Source organism: Chinchilla lanigera, unplaced genomic scaffold (genome assembly GCF_000276665.1).
Source record: "Chinchilla lanigera isolate Chin_1 unplaced genomic scaffold, ChiLan1.0 scaffold00009, whole genome shotgun sequence".
NCBI lineage: Eukaryota > Metazoa > Chordata > Mammalia > Rodentia > Chinchillidae > Chinchilla > Chinchilla lanigera.
This window is the reverse complement of record NW_004955410.1, coordinates 8,052,253-8,079,607: the sequence shown is the minus strand read 5'-3', so window position 1 is coordinate 8,079,607 and position 27,355 is coordinate 8,052,253. Positions and strand designations below refer to the sequence as shown.

The 27,355-nt window shown below is 43.2% G+C and overlaps 1 protein-coding gene across 5 annotated transcripts in view; it reads left to right on the top strand.

The window, feature by feature from the left end:
- Fbxl13 (F-box and leucine-rich repeat protein 13) overlaps positions 1-27,355 on the top strand; it is a 189,409-nt gene that overhangs the window by 123,219 nt on the left and 38,835 nt on the right. For all 5 annotated transcript variants that reach the window (XM_013510517.1, XM_013510515.1, XM_013510514.1 and 2 more), the window contains 5 exons: positions 12,494-12,592; positions 13,180-13,297; positions 13,393-13,555; positions 17,451-17,570; positions 18,396-18,522. In XM_013510517.1, the coding sequence (XP_013365971.1) occupies positions 12,494-12,592; positions 13,180-13,297; positions 13,393-13,555; positions 17,451-17,570; positions 18,396-18,522 (627 nt within the window). The remainder of the gene's footprint in view (positions 1-12,493; positions 12,593-13,179; positions 13,298-13,392; positions 13,556-17,450; positions 17,571-18,395; positions 18,523-27,355) is intronic.

The following is a 27,355-nucleotide window of genomic DNA, read 5'->3' as shown; positions in this document are numbered from 1 at the left end:
TGTACAGGGGCTCACAGCTAAGAGTTTGCCTTACATGTTGGAGGAGACTTGGGACTTGGACTTGTCAGCAGTGCTGAAACTGTTAGGACTTTGGCAACTCTTGCAGATGGACTAAATGCTGTTTGTATAAAGGGATGGGCGTGAGTCTTTGGAGGGCCAGGGATGGAATGTTATGGCTTGTGTCTGGGTGTCCCCCCAAAGCCTCCTGCAGTCATGGGGCAGGCTTTTAGAGTTTGATTGATTATCCACCACCCTGGGGTGGATAGTTTGCATATATAAGGAAGAGGAAGAGGCTGCTTGCCACCATTCCTCCCTTTTAGTGCTTGTTGCTTTTGCTGTGTTCTGCAGCCATGAGCTGTAGCCCTCTGCCATGTGCCACTCTGCCTTGTAACCTGCCAAGTATGGACTGAAACCTCCACAAACTGTAAGCGAAATAAACCTTTCCTTCCTTAATTTTGGGTGTCAGGTATTTTGTTCCAGAGAGAGAAAAGTAACCAAGACACCCATACTTTTCAAATTTTGACTCTTAAATTGTTGATCTCAAAAGTAACTCCTTGCTCCACCATTTCCTCCCCAGATCTCAGCTACCAGCAGCTCCATCTTACAACTACTTAGGCCAAAAATCTTGGTGGAATCTGCTGTGGATTGAATTGTGTGCCCCTCAAACTCATGTGTGGAAGTCCTGCTACCAGGTGTAATTAGTTAAGATGAAGTTGATAAGAGGGGGCTGTTCTCCAGTAGGACTGGTGTCCTTATAAAAAAGCAAAAACTGGTCCCAGAGACAAGAATAGAGGGAGAACTGAAGAGCATAGTGAACCTGAAGACAGCCTGGCTGGGCTTCCTGTTGACTCAACAGAAGCAAAGCCTCGGGAGGACGTCATCGCCCTGTCCGTGGGACCGCCCTGTCCTCCAGCTCCTCTGTGAAATCAGTTGTCTGACTTTCCCTCTTGCCCGTTCTGCTCCAGCCACACCGGCTTCCTTGCTGTTTTTCCAAATCCATGAGTGAGCTCCCACCTTCTGCACTGGTTGTCCCCCTGCCTGAATGTCCTCTCCACAGACACCTGCATAATTAACTTCCTCTAAGTCTTTCCTCAGTTATCCCTGTGAGTGGCTGAAAAATGGATAAAAGGGCACCACCTGAAATGCTCCAGAGAGACACATTATTTCCCTGTTTATGTCAGAGACCTCTAGAATATGTTCTTGTTTTCCCCAGAACTTCAATATGGAAAATATGGGTAGGCCAAGGGTCCTGGGAAAGAGGACAAAGCTATTCTACTTGTACGTGAGAAAGTGTGCATTGAGAGAGGAAGGATTCCTGGTTCTCTGTTAAGCTCTTTGTTTCTGTGATCTCCAATGAGTCCCCTGGGGACATTGTCTTGGGGTGGCCCTTTCCTCTACAGTTCCATGTATCTCCTCCAGTGTATGACAGAGATTAAGGTGTTGTGCAGGAAGCAGGCATGGGACACGCTCAGCCATGCTGGGAAGGGAGGCTGGGGCCCCATCAAGCTCAGGCAGAAACCCGGATGCTCAGACTCCAGCAACTCTGAAGGAGGACTGGGAAGACAGCCTTCCTCCCATTCACCTGGCCAGCTTGCACTTTCCCTCCTGGCGCTGCTCTGTCACAACCTTCTTGCTGAAGCTTTCGTTGACCCCACCATTAGCACACAGCCTGCTGCATCGTGCACCCCTTCCAGAGCATACTTCCATTGTGTGCATCCAGTGGTCTGCTGCTGGTTCATTCCTCCCCACCCCCGGCTTCCTTGGTGACAGGGGTGGTACCCTGATCATGTGCACATCTGCATCTTTACACACAGCACAGTTCATAAGCCATGGACAAGCTTTGACTGGTGTTGATGGGTCAGTGATGGAGGAGGCCTCGGCCAGCCTGAAGGCACAGGAAGTCAGGTGCTTCGGGTGGGAACCAGGAAGCTTCTGAGGAAGCCGAGAGGCTGGCTACTTGCTAGAGCAAGGTTTGATGATCTTTTCTTGGTTAGGGTTGATTCTGAGATTCCTTTAAACTTACAGGGAGAAAAGAGCCTAGAAAGCTATGACTAAAATGAAAGTATTGTTTATCAGTCAGGTTTCAGTTGCTGCATGCACACTAGTCAAAGAAAGAAAAAGTCAGCATCCCATCCCAGAAATGTTCCAATGGTCCCAGGGCTCAAAAAGTGAAGGCTATGCAAACTGCAAGCTGGAAGAGCCCAAGGTCATTTCAGTTCTCTCAGGGGTGCATGAATTCTAGCTTCCCCTTTCAGAGAGACAGAGGTCAAGCAAGGTCTTACTTGCTCCCCGCTGGGCTTTGTGGTGGAGGTGGGAGAAGGCCGTGTAGGCACAGCCAGGGTGGGGTGTGCTAGCCAGACTGAATGGAGCTTGCAGTGGTGAAGTGAGACTGGGGAGGGCTTTCCATCCTCTTCTTTTCTTTTCCTTTCTTTTCTTTTCTTCTTTTCTTTTATCTTTTGTTTTCTTCTCTTTTGTTTTCTTTTCTTCTCTTTTCCTTCTTTGTCTCCTTTTTTCTTTCTCTCTTTCCTTCCTACCCTTTTCCCTCCCATCTCCCTCCCTTCCTTCCTCCTCCTTCCTTTCCATATATCAGAAGAAGGCACTTGGATGGTGAGAGGAGCCAAAGCTGAAACCAGGAGACCTGGAGTGTCCGTCCATAGTTACCCTGACTGTGCACTGACCAGGTTTGTGACCACAGACAGTTACTTGTTTGCTCTGCCTCATTTCCCTCCTCCGTAAGATGATCAGCCTGTGGTAGGTAATCTTTGAGCTCTTTTTCAAGGTTTGGAGAAAACAGTACTGAATTTGATTTTACAAAGGCTGAATTTGAGGTTCTTGTGATACATCTGTGTATAAATGGCAGGAAGTACAGTTCTTGAGGTTAGAAGTCTGCTTCTTGGAACAGAGCTGGGAGAGAGGGCGTAGACTGAGGAGTCTGTCCGTAAGGGTCAACTAGAGCAATGAGCTCTGTGCTCAGCCAGACTACTAGTGAAGGAGCAGACTGTATCAGAATGAATCGGTAACAGTTAAATTCAAAGTTGTAATGCACTTACGTTGGATTGGTTCCATTTTTGTATATTCTAGGGAACAACTAAGGGCAGAAAAAGTCCTGCTTTTTAATATTTGCTGAATTCCATGGTGTAAGTACTCTCACCAGCGCCCACTGCAAGCTACCAATGAAAGGTCCCTGGACATTGGGCCAAGAAGAGTGTGCACCAGCGTGGCGTTACATAGTACGTCACCTTGAAGACATAGACGTAAAGACCCTCAAGGGCATAGGTTATGGCACAGAGGCAAAAGGATTAGGAAGTGAGGAGTTTGAGTATGTGCTGCCTTTGTTTGTAACATAATTTACTTAACTTGAAGTTTACACAATTTAATTTTTAAATGGCTATGTTCAACACTGAAATTTTAACCATCACATTTTTTAACAATCAAATTTAACTTATTCTCACAAGTGATATGAGCTGGCTACACATAGCACTGCAGTGGATGCTATACAGGGTAAGTAACTTGCTTAAAACCACACAGAAAATTTCTAGCCAATGTTAGAACACTGGTCCAGATATTACTAGAGACTAGGCTTATCATGTGTGAAAGTATAAAGTGCTCTACTGCAAATAGTGAAAAAAAAGGTTACATTTCAAATTTGAAAAAAGTATGTGGTCTTAAGTGTCATTTGATAAGGAGTTTTAGTGAAAAGGCTGTCACAGTCAGAAAAATCACAGAGCTATTCCTGCTGCTCTGGTTCAACTCTTTTCTTTTCTTTCTTTCTTTTTTTTTGAGACAGAGTCTCACTATGTAGTCCACCTTGCTCTTGATCTCACTGTGTAGCTTAGGCTGGCCTCAAACTCACAGTGATCTTTCTGCCTCAGCCTCCCAAGTGCTGGGATTGTGGACATGTACCACCAAACCTGGCTCTGATTCAATTCCTGTGCCTCAGTTTCACTAGTAAAGGAATGCTTTAACATAGTCCTTTCTGAGCCCGCATTTAAAAATCGTAGAATTTATGGAGACCTTCTCTATCTTATAAATAGGACATGTGTAAATTTAAATGGTTGTTATTATTAGTCTGAAAATACCTCTACGCTGACCACATTGAAAATTTTAAAAATAAATATAACAAATACTTATTGTTTAACAGCTACAGCTTTCTATAATATCTGTACACAAAACATATAAGGATTTTTATTATATTAGTCAAAATTAAACATCTGGCAACCATTTCTAGATCTTGATGAATCAGATGGCAAAATGATACATCTCAGGGGACAAAGATCATGTTTCCCACTCCTGAAAAAAGAGGTTTTAAGAAAATCTTATGCTGCCTGGAAGCCATACTTACATTTCTTTTTGCTTCCCTATCTCAGAAAGTGACTTCCACATAGAATTTTATGAACTGGGATGGGGATGTAGCTCAGCAGCATGAGCACTTGGCTGGCAAGCCAGAGGTCATGAGTTTGATGCCTGGTACCAAAAAAAAAGAATTTTAGGAATTCTTTTCAGCCAGGGTGAAGCATGTAGCTGTGAAACCGCTATCCTGCTCAATGAATCTAGGTAAACCCAGTAGCTCTGTGGATCTCTGTGCTGAGAGAAGAAAGAATTATAGTGGCGATTCTCTCGGTTTCTAGGTGATAAGGCTCCACTGTGATTGAGGGGAGGCGGGTGGCAATTTGGCCACTATGTGAAGAGAACAAGAAGGGTGCTCTAGATGAGAAGCATAGGCACTCTGGACTCATTGTGTGTGCAGACACAGTCCGGATCTAGGGCTGCAGAAGGAGAGACATAGCTGGAAACGGTACAGCTGGTACCCGCAGGCCCTGCTCAGCTTGCATTCTAACTCCTTCCTCACACTGGAAAGTGAAACTTTCTCATGTTTGGTTGACAGTGTTTTTAGATAAACTTGGCAGGCTTTAGTGACTGGCCATATTGGCCCTCCACCCCTTTGGAACTACTCATTCTGATTTGCCTTGCACAAACTATTCAACAACAAACTGAGCTGTTAACAAAGCTCTGCCGTGCCCTCCTCTGTGTCAGCACTGTGTAAGCACACACAGCGGCTCACACACTGCCTGTGTCCTCGCAGGGAATCGTGTGTGTGCGGGTCACTACCACAGGAGGCAGAGGACACAGAATGAAGGCTGTGGGCTTCTAGGCTCTGAGAAAAGGTCCCTTCCTGAGGTGTGCGGAGAGCTACCCAGGAGAAGACAGGAGCGAACAGATAAGTTTCCCACTGTCGAGGTGGGAACAGCAGGAGCAAATAGATCTGGAAACCACAGGATCCTCCGGAAAGGCAGGATGGTGGGACAGCAGGACAACCGCCAGGCCGCGCAGTGCTTGGGAGCCCATCAGACCCACTTAGCGCAGACGCTGGGGAATGTTGCTGTTGGTGGTGCTCCGGTGCATTTGAGTGCAATAAAACTGTGTTCCATACCGTTTGCAGGGAAAGTTTGCTTTTCTCTCCAGTACTTCCTTCTGCTTACTAAGCCAGGCTCCTCGGAGGTCACTGAGAGGTCAGGAAGGATATATGGACCGGACTGAAGTCCTTACAGTGCACATTAGTCACGGGGTTGGTGCTGTAGAATGGGAGAGACAGCTGGTCGCGGGACAGGAACACAGCGCGGGCTGTGTCTACCTCAGGCGACGTTTCTGTCAGTGAGGGTCTGGCCCTGCATCTGTAACTTTTCTGCATTGCCCAACTAACTGTCCTTCTAGCAAGGACATTGTTAGAGACAAGGAGTGGGAAGTGGAAGCCCAGCAAGATGTGGTCCCCGAGGTGCTGAGCTCCTCCCTTCTTTCCACCCCCGGAGCACACAGAAGGATCTGAGCTGGTCTTTGGTGCCAAACCACTTTCGTCTTTGTTTCTTATGGCTCAACAGACAATTTATTTCTTTCACACACAACGCCGTGTTGTCGCACTGATGGTTTCAGACCCACCCGGAGGCAGTTGGAGAGAGTTTTTCTGCTGTCACCAAAGCTCCTCTGACTCCATCAGCAGCAGCAGCTGCCTGCAGGGACTTGAGCTGTGGATAGGACTGGTGAGGCCAGTCCTCTCAACTTCCTAACCAGTGGGGGCTTCCCCAGCAAAGGGCAGGGGGACAGGACTCCAGCTGCTGTCAGAATGGAAGCCAAAGTCACCTCACAACTGAACAAAGAGAGATTCAGACCCCAGCTGCTGCTAGAAGGAATCCTACACAGGAAACACACAGATATCAGCTGTGATGAGCCCTGGGATTTCAACAGGGCAAAACATTTTGCTTTTTTCTGTAAGGTAATTTTAAAAATTTGATTTATATCCCCCATTATTTCAGTGAAGAGAAAGCACAACTAATAGTTGCTTGGCCTCAAAGATTCTGGCAGGAATATTTGAGTCATAAAATATTAGCCAAACATCTTTTTGGATATTCTAATATAAACTTTGTGGGAAACTCTGCACTTCATGCCAGGACAAAACTAAAAGTCTCTTCTCAGAGGTTCCTTCCACTCCCTTGCCTAGAAAGGAATCTCATTGGTCAGCAGCGTCAAGTTTTTGGCTGTGTTGCAGGGAATCACCCAGCTGTGGCTGCTCGTTGCTGTCATTTTTTTCCCTTGCTCAGGAAATCTTTTCACAAATATGTTTCCAATACAGCAAGAGGGAAAAATCTAGAGTGTGTTTGTTCATTTTGTGGAAGCCAGTGTAAGAGATAGCAGCTAGGAGACTAGAGTAGGGTCTGAGATACAGGGGAAGAACTTGGAAGGGCCTTCATCCTTGGAGTTGTGTATTTCAATGGGAAGAAATGATGTCCAGCCCTGGCTCCATCATTGTTGTGTGATTCAAGACCATTCAGCCATTCACCCACCTTTGCCTCACACACTATGTGAAGCACTGGGGACTCGAGAAAGAGTAGATATGGAATATGTTCTTGTGTTAGTTACTTTTCTCATTGCTGAGACAAAATCCCTGACACCCAAAGTTACAGGAGGAAAGGTTTATTTGGCTCACAGTGTGCAGAGGTTTTTATACTTGGCTGGCTCTGAGGAGAGTGGCTTGGCAGACAGCCACTGCATAGGAGAGCAGTTCATGGCACCCACAAGATAGCAAAAGCAATAAAGGAGAGAAGATGAGCCTCCTTCTGTCTCTTACATTGTGTCCAGGCTACCGGGATTAGGGCAGTGCCAAACCAAGCAGTAGGCTGATCCAGCCATCTCCCAACCTTAATCCCATTACCCTTAATTGCAGCATTGTACCACAAGTCAGTCACACTCTAGATTCAGCCACCTCCAGAAAAGCCCCATCAAAAACTGCATGAGGCTTTGGGGGGACATCCTGACATAAACCATAACAGTTCTCAATCACACAGCTCCTCTGAAGAGCATGTCCGTATGTTTGCAATGTGAGGATAGCACTAATTACAGTAAGTGAGGGTCCTCCACCTCTCGATCTCAGTCCTTTATTTTTCTGTGGGAGAAGATCGTGGTGTCCAGAAGAACAATAAGAGGAAAAGTGGATCCAATAATGCATGGCCATATTTTGTGCCAGCCATTTCTATACACATGGCCTCATTTTATTTTCTCAAGAATTTCTTAAAAATTATGTCACTTTACAGCTGAGAAAACTAAGAGTAAGAGAGGTTGCTCTGCCTTTGTTAAAAGTGAGAAATAAACAGAGCCAGACTCAAACCCTGCTTTGCTGACTCTGAACCAGTAGTCCCCGCTTCTCCATGTTTGTACATGTTCATCATCTCCCCTGGCCTTTTATCAGGAGCACTTATGGAAAATGCATTTAAGATTCCTTGGCAGTACAATGCAGAAGTCCCTCACTCTTGTTTCTGGGTCTTCCGTTAACTTTTCCCACCTCCTTACCCACTAAACTTCTCGCTGTCACCTAAAGGTGGTTTTGCCACTTCGGTCTTGGCCAACACTCCCGTGGCTTTGCCTCAGCTGCACTCATCTTCAGCTTGGACTCATACCTGATCGTGCCTGTGGTCATATTCTATGCTCTGTCTTAGACTTTGTCCTACCTCTAATTCTTTAGCCCTTTCAACACAGTAGAAAGTTTTAAAAAGAGTATAGGATCATGTCTTGGGAGGAAATAAGACATGCACAGATTATATGAAAGAGTTACGGCCATTTATTTGTTGGCGTTTCCCTGCAAGGAGAGGTCTATAGCAGGAGAAGGTTTAAAAACTACTCAAGGGCGTCTTTATGCTGCCTTTCTCCAAAAGAGGCCATTTTCTGTTTCTGTTTTTCTAATTATACATTGTCATTGTAGAAGGTTGACAAAACACAGAGACTGTCCTGCTTCAGAAATAGTCATTGTTAACCTTTTGGTGTTTTGTAGTTCTTTGTGCTACACTTAATTCCATGCTACAGTTAATTTAATTGTCAAGTTGTTTTATGCAAAGTAAACTGTTAGGATAGTGCCTACGTAGCTCGATAGTTCGGCTAGCCTATGGTGCCCAGTTATCTAGTCAAACAACAGTCTAGGCGCTGCTGTAAAGGTAGTTCTGTTCCCTCCTCCTTCTCCTTCTCCTCCTTTTCCCTCTTCTCCTCTTCCTCTTCCTTCTCCTGCCCTTCTTCCTCCTCCTCTTCCTCCTTCTCCCTTCTCCCGCTTCTTCTTGGATAAATATTTAAACAAATAGACTTTGACTAAAGTAGACCACCCTCCAACAATGCACATGGACTTGATCTAGTAAGTTACTCCTTGAGAGTAAAGACTTGGGTTTCCAAAAAAGAAGCAATTCTGCCACAAGACTGCAATGTGGAAATCTGTGTGAGTTTCTAGTCTGCAAATTTAGGATTCAGTACACCATTAACTCTTTGCTGACTTTGTAGCCTCCTAGCCTGCTCTACAAATTTCAGATTTGCCAGCCCTCAAAATCACACAAACTGATCCTTAATGTAAATCTATTATCTACATAATGCTGTGGGTTCACTTTCTCTGAATACCCTAATATACCTTCTCCCTGCTCACCTGTTTCCTCTGGTTTAGCATTTCTCAAGCTATCACATTGTTATGGCTGAAACATTGTGTCAACTTGGGGAGTCTAAAGGTTTGGCTAAGTGACTCAGCAGGAAGCCAGGGTGCTTACTTTGTATACATCCTGAGCCTGTGGAAGAGGAGGGCATGGAGATTATGTGAGAGCTACAGGCCCCTTAGGTGGGGGTAGCCTGTTTACAAAGTAAGGGAGGGAAAGAGGCTGCTGGCTGGGATTCCTCCCTTTTGCTCTGGCTGTTTGCTGTTCGGCCGCCATTCCCCCCTTTGCTCTTGTTGGTTTGCTACCTTCTGCCTCAGAGCCAGCCAGATATGGACTGAAACCTCCACAAACTGTGAACCAAATAAACCTTTCCTTCCTTCATTTTGGGCATTGGGTATTTTGTCTCAGCAACGAGAGAAAAGTGACTAAGACACACATGCATCCGGATTACCTGGGGAGCTTGTTCAGGTGCAGCTGTCAAGTCAGTAGATGGTGGGCTGAGAGTCTGCATGTCCACCCAGCTCCCAGAAATGCTTGTGCTGAGTGGCAAAATTTTATGTAACCAACTTTAGAAGTCTATTATGATCTCAGTTATTCTCCTAAAACATTTGTTTTAACTGTATTACACTCTACCAAATGGTGGATTACCATAGTTTAGTTAACCCATTTCCAATTGCTCTCATCTTAGTTTGCTGTCAGTTTTTCACTATTATATAGTGCTGCTTAGTGGTGCTCTGGTCAATAATGGACTGCATAAGACAGTGGCTCCATAAGATAATCTTGCCTAGTGATGCTGTAGCTTAGTATGTGTAAGGAACTCTGTAATGATCGCACGACACAGTCCGTAAAGATACATTGCTCAGAGTGCATCCCTGTTATTAAGCTAGGCATGTCTTTATCCTTGTATGCAGATGATAGTGTGCAGCTCTATTTCCTTAAGATAACAAAGAGAATTCTTGGGCCAAACTGGATACATTGCCTGGGCTTCAGAAATATATTTCTCAAAGATTCTTTAGAAACATCACTTGTCTTGTAGATATCTCCCCAGCAGCAGGGCCTACCAAATAGTCAGCATTGTCTGAATTCATTCATACATTTGCCCATTTATTCATGGGATGATATTACTTGATTCATCTCTGTAGTTAATGCCCTCAGCATCCTGCTGGGAGCTGGGGTAGAGGGAAGTTTTGTTCAATAACTAATTACAAAGTTAATTTTATTTTATTTATTTATTTATTTTTTTTGGTTTTTCTGCGGTAGCGGGAACCAAACTCACGACCTTGCGCTTGCCAGGCAGGCGCTTTTGCCGCTGAGCTAAATCCCCAGCCCCTTACAAAGTTAATTTTAAAAGTAATATTTACTTGGTGCTCCAGATGTATAACAAGAACCTGGTCTGATCTTAGGGTCAGGGACACTTCCTGAGAAAGTCATATTTGAGATGAGCTCTGCTGGTTCTGATGTTGTGGCACTGTATTCCCTAACTTTTGGAGAGGTTCTGATGATGGAACCTTGGCAGTCACCCATGGCAAGAGAGGGTGTACATGAAGTCTCAAGGGTCTCCCAAGGGGGCCTTTGTGGCTGCTTCACCTCCCTGCCTTACTGTTGTGGAGATGATGCTTCAGGGAAGTTCCCCTTCTGTCTGCTTCTCAGTGGGGTTTCAGCTTTCCAATACCCACACTGAACACCATCTGATTTCCCATTTAGCTCCATTTGTTCCAGGAAATGGAACCTAAATAGTGAGTTATTTAAAGGTAATTTACATAGGCAAATAGTTAGATCTTTGGATTGATCGTTATTTTGAACACTCCCACCCCTACTACTGCTGCTTCTGTTAATGTGGATAGCTGAAAAGAAAGCAATTGGTTACAAAGCTATAATATTCGAAAGCATGTAGTACTGACATAAGGGTAGACATGTAGACCAATGGATTAGAACTGAGAAGACAGAAATTTCTATGTTTATGGACAGTTGATATTTGGTAAGAATTCCAAGACTGGGAAAAAGAATGCTCTTTTCAGCAGCCGTTTCTTGGACAACTGTATAAACACCTGCTGAAAAAGTGAAGGTTGACCCCTACCTCACATCAATGTGAAAATTAATAAAAGATGGGCCAATAACCTAAAAATAAGAGCTGAAATGATAAAATTCTTGGAAGGAAACATTGGAGGTAAACTTCATGACTTTGGATAAATTATAGAATAGGTGAATTTTATTAAAATTAAAACTTTTGAGCACAATGGACATTATTTTTAAAATTAAAAGACCAACATATAGAATGGGAAAAATAACTGAAATTATTTATCTAATGAGTAAGAGTATGCTGAATATATAAATAATTCTTGCCACTCAACAGTAAAAAGGGCAACTCAATTTAAAAATAGGCAAAAGACCTAAACAGATTTCCCCAAAGAAGATACACAAATGCTAACAAGCATATAAAAAGATGGTCAGTATAATTAGTCACTGAAGACAAGTAAATCAAAACAATGAAGCATAAATTCAAACCTACTAGGAAATTTTTGAAAAACTGGACATTCTAGCAAAGATTTGGCAAAAATGGAAGCTTCTGAGTGGAATGGTAGAAATTAGACGGTGAGAATGTAAAATGGTGCAGCTGGGGCTGGGGATTTAGCTCAGCGGCAAAGCACCTGCCTGGCAAGCGCAAGGTTGTGAGTTCGGTTCCCGGTACCGGAGAAAAACCAAAAAATAAAATAAAATAAAATAAAATAAAATAAGATAAAATGGTGCAGCCGCTGTAGAAAACATTTTTGCAGTTCCTTTAAAAGTTAAATTTAGATATATAATCCAGAAATTCTACTCCTAGGTACATACCCCAAGGATTTGGAAATAGTATCCAAGCAGATAAATGTGCATGCATGTTCACAGCAGCTATGCAAAATATGCAGAAGATGGAAACAATCCAGATGTCTATCAGCAGATAAATAGATGAACAAAATGAGTCACCAGATAGGGCCTAATAAATTTGACTTTCAGTTGGAAATTGTCAGATGCGGACTATATAACCACACAATAGAACATTATCAAAAGGAATAAAGCCATAAAGAGGAATGAGGTGCTAATACACGCTGTAACTGGATAAACCTTAAAAAATGCCAAAGACACATATTATATAATTTCATCTATGTGAGTGTTCAGAGTCAGAACACAGATTTGTGATGCCAGACGCTGAAAAGAGGAGGATGAGGAGCAGCAGCTTAATGGGTACAATGTTTCCTTTTGTCTTGATGAAAATGTTTTGGAACCCGATTCAGGTGGTGGATGCACAACATCATGAACAGTCAAATGGCTTACCAAAATGGCTAATGCTGTGGGAATCTCACCTCACTGAACATAAAGCGATAAAGACAAAAAGTCAAGACTGTGTTCTTTGTTCCGGTCTTCTGTTTGCCTTATTTTACGGTTTTAAGATGGAAATGTAACAAAATCGTGACCCCCTGAGGTGTGTACTACCTTAGGGTTTTATTAGCGTTCATGTCAATGGGCTCTCCCATGATTTTCACCCACTTTGTACAATTTAGATTTCAGTCCAAGGCTTCAGGAACATTGCGAGCAGCTGCACTGGAATCATCTACCTGACCATGAATGACATGCCCACCCTGACAGACAACTGCGTGAAAGTAGGTGGTTGGGGACGGATTTTTTTCTAGTCCCATTACATGAGCATATACTGTAATGCCTTGAATTGGTCTTTCATTATAATTAATAGAAAATCATATAAAGGCTTACACACATACATATGCATGCACATGCACACAGCTACGTGTATACTTCCAAAAATGTTTGAACATTTCAATCCTTAAATAAATACGCTAAAAAACCTAGTCTTATGATTAGGATATTTTTGTCTCAGTGGTGTGATCATCTAAGCATAGAATTTAAATTTAACTCTCCCATCCAAGTGCTGACCCCAGTTCTGATTAACTTAAATTTAATTCTCCATGTGAAGCTGCCAAATGTAGTGATTTTTTCCAGCATTCTAGCCTCTCGTGTTTTCCAGTTGTTCTGTAACATGGTTTAATTCTGATCCCTCTGCATTACTCACATGCGGTATGTTACATTATATTGAAAACACTTTTTTTTTTCAAAATCAGGAACATGGTTAGTGTGTCTATTTCTGTAAACACTGAGAGAGAAGGGTGACCTCATTACCTTGCTGAGCTTGTTCTCCACAGTGTGGTTAATTTAAGTATCTTTTCTTCTGAAGGCTTTAGTGGAGAAGTGCCGATCGATTGCATCAGTGGTTTTCATTGGTTCACCACATATCTCTGATAGTGCTTTCGACGCTCTTTCTGCGTGCAGCCTCAGGAAGATTCGATTTGAAGGTCTATGATATTAAAAACGTGGTTCTGTCTTATTAAGTTTTACTTCTGTTTTGGTGGCATTACAAATACAGTACTTTTTGTCTTTTTTTAAACAGGAAATAAAAGGATCACTGATGCATCTTTCAAATTTATAGTCAGGAATTATCCAAATATCAATCACATTTATATGGCTGACTGCAAGGGAATAACAGATAGTAGCCTCAAGTCACTTGCACCTTTGAAGCAACTGACCGTGTTGAATTTGGCAAACTGTGTAAGGTAAAAAAACCATTTAGTCCATAGTCAACAAATACTGGATATCGAGGATGCAACAGTCCCTTGTATGAAGGAGCTCCTGACTCATGGTTAAATAGGAAGGTTGGTAGAGGTAAGTGCAGAGTTCTCTGGTAACAAGGGAACCCAACCCTCTTGCCACGTTGTCTGTGGTAATGTGAAAGAGGGGCTGGTAATGGGGGGCACAGGAGAAGCTCAGGATGAGGACTCACGGACTCCTGTAACATTAAGTGAACACATGGACTACACTTCTTAGTCAGGGTTCCCACAGGTAGTTCAGTTATTTTCCCAAAGGTTATTTTCCCAAATGGACTTGCTGACTTACTTTTGAGGAACCAGTCTAACTGTGAGGTTTCCTCTCTGGTACACATCTCTTCTGTGTGGATTTTTTGACAAATAGGCAGATAGCAAACTCTTACTGAAACTTTTCAGTGGGGCCAGTGGTATTGGGCTACTATCTTGGTATTCTCAAGGGGGAAAGGATCAAATTACTGCTAAAACCTCTTCAGTGGGTATTTCTGCCTCTTGTCTGTGTAGATTTCTTATAGTTTTATAGGGCCAGTTGAGAACAAATAACATTTGATCTATAATGAAGGTGGCTAATATTTGGGAAAACATAAGACAAGTCAGAGTTACAAATTAAGCTACAAACTGTTAGCCCATGGTCTCTATGATTACAGCAGAAAGGCAGCATGGGTGAAGAGGTAGCTGGGAGAGACCTAAGGGTTTGGAATGGGAAAAACTTGAATTAATAAATGAGGCCTACAGCCTATGGCCAATAAAGAACTAGAGCCTCTGGTCAATGGTCATGTGCATGACGTTGGACATGGACCTGCCAGACTCAGCCAAACACCAGCACACTCAACTCTATAAAACATGTTAGTGGACATGAAAAGTCAAATAAGCACTAATACAGTTGTAACAGGGAACCTCAATACCCGCTATCACAAAAAGGTCAAATAGACCCAAAAAATCCACAAAGAAATATCAGAACTGAACCAAACTTTTGAACAAATGGATTGAGTAGATGTCTACAGAGTGTTTCACACAACATCAGAATACACATTCTTCTCAGCTGCACACAGGAATTCTCCAAAATAGACCATATACTAGCTCATAGAACATGCTTAAGTGAATGCAAAGAACTGAAATTATTCCATTCATATTATCAGACCATAGTGAAGTGAAATTGGAAATCAGTGGCAAAAGAAACCACAAGAATTTCATAAACACATGGAAATTAAATAACACCCTCTTGAACAACCAATAGATCACAGATGAAATTAAAGAACAAATTAGATAGTTTCTACAACTAAATGGCAATTCCAGTAAACATACTGAACTCATGGAACACAATGAAAGTAATCTTATGAGGGAAATTTATAGCAGTGAATATCCATATCAGCAAAACAGCAAACTCAAATAACCTTATGTTGAACCTCAAGCTTCTAGAAAAAGGAGGTCAAGTCAAGCCCAAAGCTCATATGAGCGAGGAAGTTATAAAGATCAGAGCAGAAATAAATGCAATGAAGACTAAGGAAAAGTACAAAGAATCAGTGAATTGAAGAGTTAGTTCTTTGAAAGATTAAATAAAATTAACAAACCCTTAGCCAAACTTAACAAAAATAGGAAAGAAAAGGCTGAAATCCATACAATTAGGGGTGAAAAGGGTAAAATCACAACAGATCCTGCAGAAATCCAGAAGATCATCAATACTTACTTCAAGAATCTATATTCTAATAAGATGGAAAATGTAGACAAAATGGACAGATTCCTAGATACATATGAATTGCCAAAGCTGAATCAAGAAGATATAAAAGTTCTAAATAAACCAGTATCAGTTAATGAAGTTGAAGATGCATTTAAAAACTACCAACAAAGAAAAGCCCAGGCCCTAGAGGATTCACAAGAAATTTGAATTCTGTAAGAAATTTAGAGAAGAACTGATGTTGTTACTTCTCAAACTCTTTAATGAAGTTGAAATGGAGACAGTACTCCCAAATTCATTCCTAGAAGCAGGATAGAATAGGTAAAACTCTTGAAGACACTGGTGCAGGAAAAGACTTCATGAACAAAACTCCGATTGCACAGGAAATATCACAAAGAATCAACAATTGGGATCTCATCTTATTAAAAAGCTTTTGCACAGCAAAAGAAATCACCAACAGAGCAAAGAGACAACCCACAGTGTGGGAAAAAGTTTTGCCAGCTGTTCCTCAGATAAAGGGCTGATGTCTAGAATATATTAAAAACTTTTCAAAACACTCAGGTCCCCCACATTTAAAGACCCAACCCCAAAACGAACACCTGAAATTATTAGACACTTCTCAGATGAGGGAGTAGAAACGGCAAGTAAATAATATGAAAAAAATCTCAGCATCACTGGTCATTCAAAAGATGTAAATTAAAACAACCCTGAGATTCCATCTCAACCTGGAAACAATGGCTGTTATCAAGAAATCAATAACAAATTCTGACAGCACTGTGGAAATCAGTGTGGAGATTCCTCAAAAAACTAAAACTAGAGGTTCCATTTGATCCAGTTGTTCTCCTTCCCAAAAGGATTAAAAGCATCATACCTCAGCAATATATGCACACCCATGTGTATAGGGGCATGGTTTGTAATAGCTTAGAAACACATTTAATTCAAAAAGAGATTCATAAACTGAAAGTCAAAGGATGGAAAACAATCCTCCATGCAACAGGAACCCAGAAAATAGCAAGGCTATCTTGACTGCAAGCTCCAGAAACACCCTGACCTCGAACCACCCAGCTGTTCTACATCCACTTCCTGCAATCCAGAAACTGGGAGATGCAGGAAAAAATGTTTGCCACTTAAGACACAAAGATTGTGTCAGTGTGTGATGTAGTGATAGACTACAGAGATCCACGTGTGTGCATATGTATGTGTATCTGTATCTTTCATCCTGTCTATACAAATATGTGAAATAAAATGGAACTCCCTTCTTGTATTTTAGCCAGGATATGCAAGTTAATTTTAAATTCAATGGAGGGCTGGGGATTTAGTTCAGCGGCAAAGCACCTGCCTGGCAAGCGCAAGGTCATGAGTTTGATTCCTGGTGCCAGAAGAAAAGACAAAAAAAAAAAAAAAAAAAAAAAAAAAGATAAATTCAATGGAAAATTTCTGTTTCCAGACTATAGTGGACAAGACACTTCAAAAGACTCTGCCACAATTTAGACCCTTGAGGAAATATACTCTTAGTACACTGCTGAGCCCACTCCAGATATAATTAGAAATAAACATCCCAGGGGAAGGAAAAGAGAGCATGGGTAGAGCCCATCTCCTGCTGGGACGAAAGCAGGATGAACACAGCGGCTCATACTGCCTCTTGTTAGGACTTGCAGGAAGGCTGAGGCAGTCTTTCCCAGCATCAATTCTCTGTGGTTCAGGAAAGGACCTGTGGTCACCTACTGGCCTCAGTCTGGTTGAACTGACCTTGTATTTAGCAGAAATCTCTCCAAGATTCTGGCGGCCGTTTGGCTGTTGGTTTTGGTTTCTGTGTCTGAAAGTTTGGTCTTTTTCTGTTGCATGAAATCGTATTAGGGATTGCTTAACTTTGTCACATTTTAACCTGGGAGAAGAGGCCACTTGTGTTATTAAGAATTATGCTTACTTAATTAAATTAACACATGAAAACAAGTAACAATTTTATTAATACTTCTTCTATTACTATCATCTGTACATTTTCCATTCCATTAAAGTTATATGATCAAATTTGGTTTTAAATGTCAACAACATTCCTGAATATAGGCAGCATTTGCTGTTTTGCAAGTATGTTGGGTATAGAAGCTGTTATTTTAATGGTACCCTATATATCCATATATGACATGACATGTGAAGCTTTTTTCTTTTCTCCAGGATTGGTGATACGGGATTGAGGCAACTTGTTGATGGTCCTTCGAGTACCAGGATAAGAGAGCTCAATTTAAGTAACTGTGTGCACCTGAGTGATATCACTCTTGTGAAACTCTCAGAGCGGTATGTAAAGCAATTTTCTACCTCATAGCATTAGTACTTGTATATTTGCTAGTAAGAGAGGTCAGAGATGACTCCAAGCCATCTGGGATTCCCAGAAGCTGATCCAGTCCTCAGTAAAATCAAAGACATGGAAGTCATCAATTGAACCACTCTTCTGACTATATCTGAGCCATTTTCTTACTATGTCACCTAAAAGAAAAGTTAAGATGGGGTCATTCATGAAGTACTGAATATCTAGGTATGTGTGACTTCTTTGAACTTTTCAAGGATATTGTCTCTGAAAGCATTAACTCCAGGATTTGCCCAGAGGTGTTCAGGCTGATTGGTTTATTCTTGACCCCTCTTCCTTGTCAGAGGCCTTGTGTTCATTCAAGGTCACACTCAATTCCCGCAGCAAATGTGGAAGGGGTAAGTGAGGAACTTCTCCTTGCACTCTTTAGTGGCTGTTTGTCAGAGTGCATATGTAACAGTGTTTTCTATGCCTGCGATATGTGTGTATACAGCCTGTTAGAAACTGCAGTGTGAAACTGAAAGAAAGCCTTATAGTTTATCTTCCTTTCATCCGACTTTAAAATGCCAAATTGTTTTCTTCTTTTAGGCTTATACTTACGTGGAGAAAAGGAAAATTTTGCTTCAATATCATTTCATGGGCCAGGGATACAGCTCAGTGGCACCTGCCTGGCAAGTGCAAGGGCCTGAGTTCAATTCCTGGTTCCAAAAAAAAAAAAATCATTCATTTTCCCCCAGATAGTTTTTATACAAAGACGTTTGTAATGATGATATGACTGAAAGCTGAAATTAATTCTTCGTGTTGCTTTCTCTTAGCTGCCTGAATTTAAATTACTTGACTTTACGAAATTGTGAATATTTGACCAACCAAGGAATTGAATATATTGTAAACCTCTCTTCTTTGATATCACTAGATCTCTCTGGAACAGTCATTTCTGATGAGGTAAAAAAAATAATCAAAACAGTTCAAGGGCTTATTATTGCTTTTCATAATATAATCATTTTCTGATTTTAAACATTAAAGAGAGCAACAGTTAGTTTTACTCCTTAAATTATGAGATTAAAATGGCAAACTTAGAATATTGTTTCTAGAATAGTGAAATGTGAGGCAGTTTGTAAGTCAGGTCTTGCTGCTCTGCTTACAGAATAGCAAGTTGCAATCATTTTAGGATCAAAGTATTACATGATAATGTGAAATTCATCATAGAAGTTTGGTATTTTAGATAGCTTAAATATATTTTCCTATGGATTGTTTATTCTGCAAAAAAGTGCTGTGAGATCTAAGTCTTTAGTTGAAGACTAAATTCTAGAAATGGCCTCATAAAGTCTACAAAAGGATGCATTTGAAGGAACTTATTTCCTATGAGCTGTTGATACTGCTCTCAGAGCTGAACCCCCGGACACACCCATCCTACCGCTGCAGCACTGCCTCATTTACTAATCCAAGGAAGGGAAGTTATGAATTGGCCATGTTTCTGAAAGACCTCAATACTCTACTCATAAACAAGGAATGTTTAGGCTCCTCTTAAAAGTCAGTGTGTTGGAATGGCTGCAAGAAGACAATGGAGGTGAGAACTCCTCCTACTACTGGGCTTTGAGGTGCTGGTGTTTCTACAAGTGGTTTCTAGGTTCTTTCTGTCTTGAGCAAAGAATTGGTCAAGACAAGCACAAAAGGTAGTAAGGTGTTACATTTATTAAAGATAGGAAAAGAGGCTTTGCAGAAGGAATTTGAGCCAAGTACAAGTAGGAAAAGTACACTGTACAGCGTGAGGGTGGGATACTATGAAAGTGCACAGGAGCGGAGAGCTCCTTTCGGGATCACCCACTCCTCACGCTAATGTCAGGTTTAGGCGGCCTATCCCAAAATGCTTGAGTTATCGCGAGAAGTCCACACAGGGCTTTGAGAACTGTTCTGCACAGGTGTCCTGGGATTTTGTAATTAACAGGTCACAGCCCCTTTTCCAGCCAGTTTGCCACACACTAGTCTCCTGTCTCTCTACCCCATCTGCTTGCTCAATCCCTATTCATCCCCAAAGCCCGAGAGCAAATCTCACCTGTGAGGCGTTTACTTGGAAGCCCTACCCTGCGGGCCGTTGGAAATTCTGTGCGCACATCTCCAGCCCCAGCGCACCTTTAACGCGGCCCGCTTCTCACGGCATCCTAGACCTCTGTGTTTTGCGTCCACCTTTCCCCAGCAGCAAGTGCTTTTTGATGAAAGACTTGTCTGCTCACTGGTCTAGGTGCTTTCCTTCCCTTATCTATAAGCACACTTCCTCTTGGTCTCTGTTCTGCCTGCTGCTGCCCTCTCCCCTCCACACTTTCTTCCAAGTGCAGCAGGTGAGTGGGGTGGGGAAGAGTTGTTCGTAGTCAGCTCCGTATGGTGAGCTCAATGTCTCATCTTCCTCGGTGCTGTGATCCAAACAAACTGGAATTCACGGAGGTGTCCAAAGGCCATCTGGTGTTTAGGTTCTTGTCTTGGCAGATCCCTCCAGTGTCTTCCTTGTCCCGGGTCCAAGGGCACTTCACATGTTCAGGCTCCTTTGTCATGTCTGCCATGCTCAGGGCCTTGCCGTAGCACGGGGACCCTGTGAATCTGTCTGACGTCCATCGTCCCAAACAACCCCTACAGACATGCTGCTCCTGCCTTGTGGATGTGTCTGTCCACAGACCCATGCTTCAGCCTGCTGTGCTCTGGCTGGCCCGTGTCAGCTAGAGTCCGAGTTGAGGCTGGTGCTTGTGAGGCATTTGGAGTTCACAGAAGGGATTATAAATACTCAGCTGTTTCTGTTTTCCATGTTGGATCTTCACTGATAAAATGATATACACAGGGAATCTCTGGTGTCTCGTTCTTTTTATCAGTCCTTCCAGGGGATGGTGGAAAGGGTTCTCATTTAATCTTACATGCCAAAACATATGCATAGGATCCAACTTCCTCTCCAGCAGAACAGATCTGGGAAGGTCCCGTCAGCTTGGGGGTCCCACAGCAGCTCATTCTTTTGCTTTTCTCTGTGTTCACCCCTTCCCTCTTCTGCCCTCCTCCCCCTATCCTGTCCTCTCCTTTTCCTCTTCTTTCTCCTCTCCTCCATTCCTCCCTTCTTGTCTTCTTTCATTTTCTCTTGGCATAGCTTCTTCGTCTAATCTAGGAGTAGAAAAAAATGGTTACATGGTTTCAAAACAGGTTATGCCCCAAGTCTTTTTAGGACTTAGGCTTTTGAAGCTTAAAAGCCCAGGGGTTTTTTCTCCTGTGTAAGAGCCTTCCCCTGCTGTGTGTGAGCAGAGTGTCCAGCTATTGTCTGAAGGGTCACTGGGTAACAGGCAGTACAACATCAAAGCGCATAGTGAAACATCAAGGTTTACCTCACAGATAACACAGAACTTATCACAAGCTGCAATGACTGGTAACACTTGCTGAATATATGGAGCGAAGGCTAAATGCTACATCTTGAGTTTTTTAGCATTTAGAGAAATCTATTTCTGAAGACCATACTGAGGAAAAGTTAAAACTTGAGAATATAGTTCCCAAGTTCCATTCTTTATTTTTAATTTATTCTGAAGAATATACATAATTTCAGAGAGCTGCAAATGGATAGCCATTGTTTTCTGCTAACTGATTAGAAATAAGTCTTAGAAAATTAGAAAATAAGTAGATTAGAAAATAAGTCTTCTGGAGGTTGTTACTTTCTTCCTCTGAGTCAGTTAAACTCTGATTTAAAAGACAAGTGATTGACATAACACTGCTGCAACAGCTGTGCAAGCTAACCTTAAACGGTCAAATTAGATGAGTCAGGCCAGATGTCAAGTTGGGCAGCTAAACACCAGTGTGAACCAAAGTTCTGATGAAGTGCAAATTTGACTGCAGGCTTACGTTTAGAATCTAAATGCTGGACTGCTTTACATATATGCACCAGAGATCAAAAGTAAGCAGCTGTGCCTTTTGGGAGAAAATTTCTTATGTTTTCTAATAATTATTTCTCAATTCTTCTCAGTTCTCTCTTCTTTCAGCTAGTAGCGCCCTGCTGGTGCAGTAACAGATACTTACCCTCACCCCATTGTACTTAGAGCCGGGCATGCAACACGGTCCCTCCTCCTCGCACCTACATTCTGGTGGAGCAAGTGTTTGCAAAGTGTGATGGGGTGGAGAATAAGGAGAAGCACAGCCTCCCCTGCTCAGAGGGCTGAGGAATACCGTGTGCTCCAAGAGAAGGAGAAAGGCGGTGTATTGTAAGCCCAGGAAACAGCGCACAACACAGAAGTTTCAGTGTGATCGCATCAAGAAATCCACACACTTGGGTATGGGGGGATCACAAGGAGATAGTGAGAGATGTTGCTTGTAAGATAGAGAGGGGCCAGGTCTCTTTGGAGAACGTTGATCTTCCATAGCTATTTGAAATACCTAATTAGGATTATTTAAATATGGGAAATGTTTTTCTTGTATACGGGAGAATGTTTTCTGCCAGTTAAGAGAATTATGACTTACTCAAGACCACAGGATCCACAATCAGGGCAGCTCACTCTGTTGCTTATGTTGCCTCAGTCACTGCCATATTTGTTGTCCAAGGAAAAAATGAGTCAGACCAATGTTCTGGATGGTGTGCTTAGACAGTGGTTTAAGGAGACTCTTTCATTTATTCAGATTCAAAAAATTTTATTGTAAGCTCTAGATGATGATCACCTGCTGTTTAGGCCATCTCCTGGAGTGCCCCTGGTAGAATGTGAGATCCATGAGCACTGAGACTTGATTCCATTCACTGATGTTTTCCCACAAGCCCAGAGTAGCAGGCACTTGATAAATACCCATTGCCTGAAGGAACAAGTGCTGGGCTCTTTGGTTACCAAACTGTCCTGTTCTCCCCAGGCCAATTTGGAAGGGTAGGTGTGGGTCATTTAAATATCGTGTAGCAGGTGTAGTGACAGAGGGAAGCAGAAAACAGACGCTTAACTGAGAGATTTTCAACACAGAAGCAGGTAGACACACACTTGTTTAAGAAACTCTGTGCAGCTTAATCCTGCTAGAACACACTATGTGGGAAAGAGATGTTCCAGAGGGAATTTCATGCTGTGCCAAGCAGTATGGACTTGAACCAGTAGATAAAACAACAGTGTTTAGTGTAGAGTCATAGTAAACCTCCTGTTGTAGGTAGTTTATGTGACCTGACCTCTGGACAATAGATTGTGGGGAGAAAGACTGTAGGCGGGGAGACCAGTGAGAGGTATTTTAGTAGTTAGAGACGAGGTGTTCTTGAAGGAGGTTAGGCTAGGATTAGTCTGGAAGAGACTTATTCAAGAATACATAATACTTGAAGGAGTTGGTGGTTGATTAGTTGTGGAAAACTAGGATCTAAGGGTAGGATGGGAAAGTGATAATGATTTTTAAAATATGGCTTTCAGTGGATGAAATTCCTATTTCAAAAACATTATGTAATGTAAGAAAAGCAACAGGTTTTGAGGAAAAGATTATTTTGGTTTTATCAGACTGAGAATCTGTGCCACGTTCGGGCCAAAGCCTGGGAAAGAGACGGTGGCTGGACCTGCAGGTGGGGCCTCTATTATCATGGAGGTGGGATGTCAGCAAGATTGTCAGGGAGACCCTGAGGATGAGGTGTCACAGCTTGTATCTAGATGTCCCCCCAAAGCCTCATGCAGTCATAGGTGGGGCTTTTTGGAGTTGGCTGGATCTGGAGTGTGTGACACTGGGATCACACGGGTGTGATTACTAATTTAGTCCACTGATTGGTTGGGCATCCTTCTGGGACAGAGATAACATCTCTGTTGGTTAGCACTTGTGGCTTGTCGCTTGCTTTTCTGTTGCTTCTTGCTTCCCGCGTGGCTGTGAACTGCTTGCTTCTCCTCTTCAGTGCCCCTCTGCCGCGCCACCCTGCCTTAGAGCCAGCAGACTGTGGACTGAAGCGCCACAAACTGTGAGCCAAATGTGCCTTTCGTCCTTTAACTTTGGGTGTTGGGTATTTTGTCTCACCTGTGAGAAAAAGAAAGACAAGTAGTGTACACCTGGAAGAACACAGCAGAAGGCCATAAGGGCTGGGAAGAAGATGAGTCCGTGAGCAGAACTAAAGCAAGAACATCCACAAGGTGGTAAGAGAAGCAAGTGAGTGTAGTCCAGGGTGGAGTGGAGTGGGAGCAGCCAGCAGTGTCTAAAATCAGAGAAACTTAATCAGGGGAAGACCCAAGCTTGAAGAACATTTCCCATCAATTAAACAGACCCCAGCCCCACCCATGTGATACCATCTCGTGCCCCAGTTCAACTCATTCCCTTCCCAGTGCCTTCTTTTAGCTCCTCAAGCCGAATTCTTCTCTACCTCAGGACTCCTGTGCACCTTAATGTTTCCCTGGAATGTGCTGTTCCCTCCTTTCTTCACTGCCTGGGAAGGTAGTTCTGGGCACTTAAGCTCTAAGGATGAGGACAACAATTAAAGCATCCTGAAATAGTTAATGGTGACTTTTGATCTTTTTTTGGCATAATTATCAGAAAACCATTTCTCAGCCTAGGTAGTTTCTAGGCATTATTGATGGTTTTATATTACTGACGCATTCTTTCTTTAAAAAACATAAATCACATGGTGACATTAATTCTCTAGATGCTTTTCTAAATCAGTGTTGTTTAGTTCCTAATTTCCATCTCATCTCTGTCTCATTATAGCATGAGTCTTTGTTATCTAGTATCTATTTAGATGGCCTGTGATACTGGCTCTTAAATTATTGGTAACACAAATTGTTTTCAAATTGAATTGTCCAAAAAAATCTTAATTGAATATTGGCATTTGGTTTCCATGTTAACTTTAATTGGATATATATCTTTTGTCTTTTTTGACATTTTTTTCAGACAGGGTTTTGCTGTGCAGTTCAGGCTGGCCCTGGGCTCACTTTGTAGCCCAGGCTTGTTTGAACTGGTCTTGATCCTCCTGCCGCAGGAGGATCAAGGTGTACAAAACTTCCACATTTCCAGGTGTACAAAACTCCCAAGTGCTGGGATTACAGGTGTGAGCCACCACGCCCAACTCAAATTGAGCATATTATAACGCTGTTTAGAATCAGATATTTCTAACCCCTTTCCTAAATAATATAGTCAGATAGAAGCCAGTGTGTGAGCAGTAGCAGTCACTGGGTGGTCTGTCTCTTATCTGACAGCTTCTGCCTCAGTTCCAGCACGACTGGTCTTTCCACCCTCTCCTGCCTAGACAGCCCTCGGATCCTGTCTCCAACCCACTGCGGTTGGGTCCATGCACCTCCGAGCCTGTGGCCTCCTTGCCGGGGTCCCAGAGGGACTCCGTGCTGCCTTCCAGCGCACTCCCAGCGTGCGCCTCCTGTCGCTTCTTTCCGGCTTGCCCTCTCCTCTTCCTGCCCCAAACACCCTCTCTCTTGCCAGTTAACTCTTGGGTGTCCCTTGTGGGGCACTTTCCTGGAGTCTCTGTGTTTCTCCTGCACTTCCTCTGTGCCTGCACCAAAGCACTGAGCTCCTTATTTTTAATACTTGTTCTGCAGCTGCCGCACTGTAAACGTCCTGAGGGCAGAGGCGGAGCCATCCTGTCTTTAGGATGCTTGGTTTAAAGCCAGGATTTCCTTCCTTTCAGCCAAACACTTACAGCTCCGTAGTATTGAGCATTTTCTCAGCTGTGCCGAGCTGGAGTGGGAGTGCTTGCTGCTGTGGGTCTTAGTGTGATGAGACACTTGCAGAGACCACCTGCACACACACACACAGCTCTGGCAGAGGGAACCTCTAAAGCAGGAAGCACATGGAGTCCCTTGGGATTCAAGAAGGAGAAGACAGAGTTAAAAGGTAGTGGGGTAACTCAGAGGCAAAGAAACTTGCCTTGAATTTTCAAAAAGCACAGAACAAAAAGTTGGCCCCACTGGGGTTCCCAAATGCGGTGGGATTTCTCCTTAACTCTTTCCTTTGTCTCCTGGACCCCCAACCACAGCGAGAGTGGTTTCTCCTCACAGGTGCTATAGCCCATTGTCCCCTGCTTCCAGAAAGTTCCTGCGGGAAACAGTGCAAACAGAAGTGCCCGACAAGAACCTGCCCTCCCCCAGAAGCCCCTTGAGCAGCATAAGCCTCCTCTCAGGCCCAATCAGTGGAGGCAGGCGCTCTCGAGGCCTGCTCAGTCTCAGGCAACACAGACTCGTACCTCCTCTCCCTTCAAGAAGAGCAGAGACAGGGATCTTGTTTCTGTGTGTGGAGCAAAGCCTGCTTCCCATCGGACCTGTAGGTCAGTGAATTAGGTCAGACCCTCATATTGTGCAAGACCCTTGTACTTTAAAAAGGAATGTGATTAGAAAATTTATACTAACCATCAGTAAGTCAAAATGAACAAAAGCAACTGAACGGGAAAGGTTACTTATTTTTGTAAAGTTGTAATTGCTAACTGGAACAACCCCTTGAGAAATTTTCAAGCATGGTATACAAGATAGTGTTATCTGTGATTTTGGGAAGAAGGTGTCTAAGATAATAAAAACTTCCAGGAACAAGATTTTGTTGTTCTTTCCTAAAAGGATGTGGCAGGGAGTAACAGACAGAGATCATCTTTCAGAAAGCAGCATATAGAATGTAAACACGGACTCAAACAGTTCCAAAGGAAAATACATCCCACCCGAGAATCCTGAGGGGTGCCAACGAGAGAAGAGAAACCTGGGTTCATAAAAAACAAGTAATTTTGTAGAGGCTACTCGTTCGTTCAACAGATACTTAGTGTGGACTGTGTATCAGACACTGCTCAATTCTGAGAGTATTAAACTATGAGACACGGTCCTGGGTCCAGATACAGTCTAGGGACCATGGAAGAAAAGTAACTACACTGTAGAGTTCAAAGCTTCAAACAGTGCAAGGGGTTTTTCTCTTTAAAACGGTGGTGTACCGCCAGCTTCCTGTGTCACTGTAAGGATTAAAGAAAATAAGACAATGCATGTCAAATGCTTAACACAGTACCTGGCACATGCTAACCACCTGAGCACCTCCGTGAGTGTTTATGTGAACGAGGAGGTAGGAGGGCTGTTTGCTCTGAGGGAGGTGTGTGTGACAGCAGCGGGTGGAGTGGAGAGTGAGCTCATCTGTGTCTGTCCCCCGCGGTGTCTTTGTCATGCTTGTCAGCTTTGGAAGAGCAGGTGAAAGCTGTAGTAGCTGTGTTCGAGGTAAAGCAGAGGAGGTCGTCCTGGGTGGATGTCGAAGCAGGGGGGAGGCGCGGAGGCATGACAGAGGGTCGTCCTTGGGGATCCACCAATGATCCTGCAGTTGGACCATGGCCTGAGAGCAGAGGGGATGAGCCCAGAGACAAGGCTGGAGACGGAGAGAGAGATGGAGGGCAGGATGGGAATGGCCTTGGGTGGTCTGCAGCGTGGTTCAGACTGTGCGCGGTAGGCAGCCACTGAAGGAGAAAGTGGAAGGGCGTGTATGGATCTGTGCACAGGGATTGTAACTGATGTCAGTGTGGAGGATCTGTCAAAGGAGGGGTGAGATAGCGCAGTGACAGCTAGAAATAATGAGCTTGATAATGATATATTAGGGGAGGATTGTAGAGCCTGATAAATGCCTAGACATGGGAATGGAGGTGGGGTTGGTGCAGACACAGGCAATACCCCGGCCTTTTATTTGATCACTTGAGGGCATGGTAGTGTTATCAACCAAACAAAGAACCTAGGAGAGGGATTAGGGCTTAAGGACAAGATGCTGAATTCCATTTTGGACATGTCTAACACCAGGACCTACGAGAGACCTTCCCTGGTGCCAGTTATCAAGGATGCCTGCAGTGAGTCCCCAGTCTCCTGCC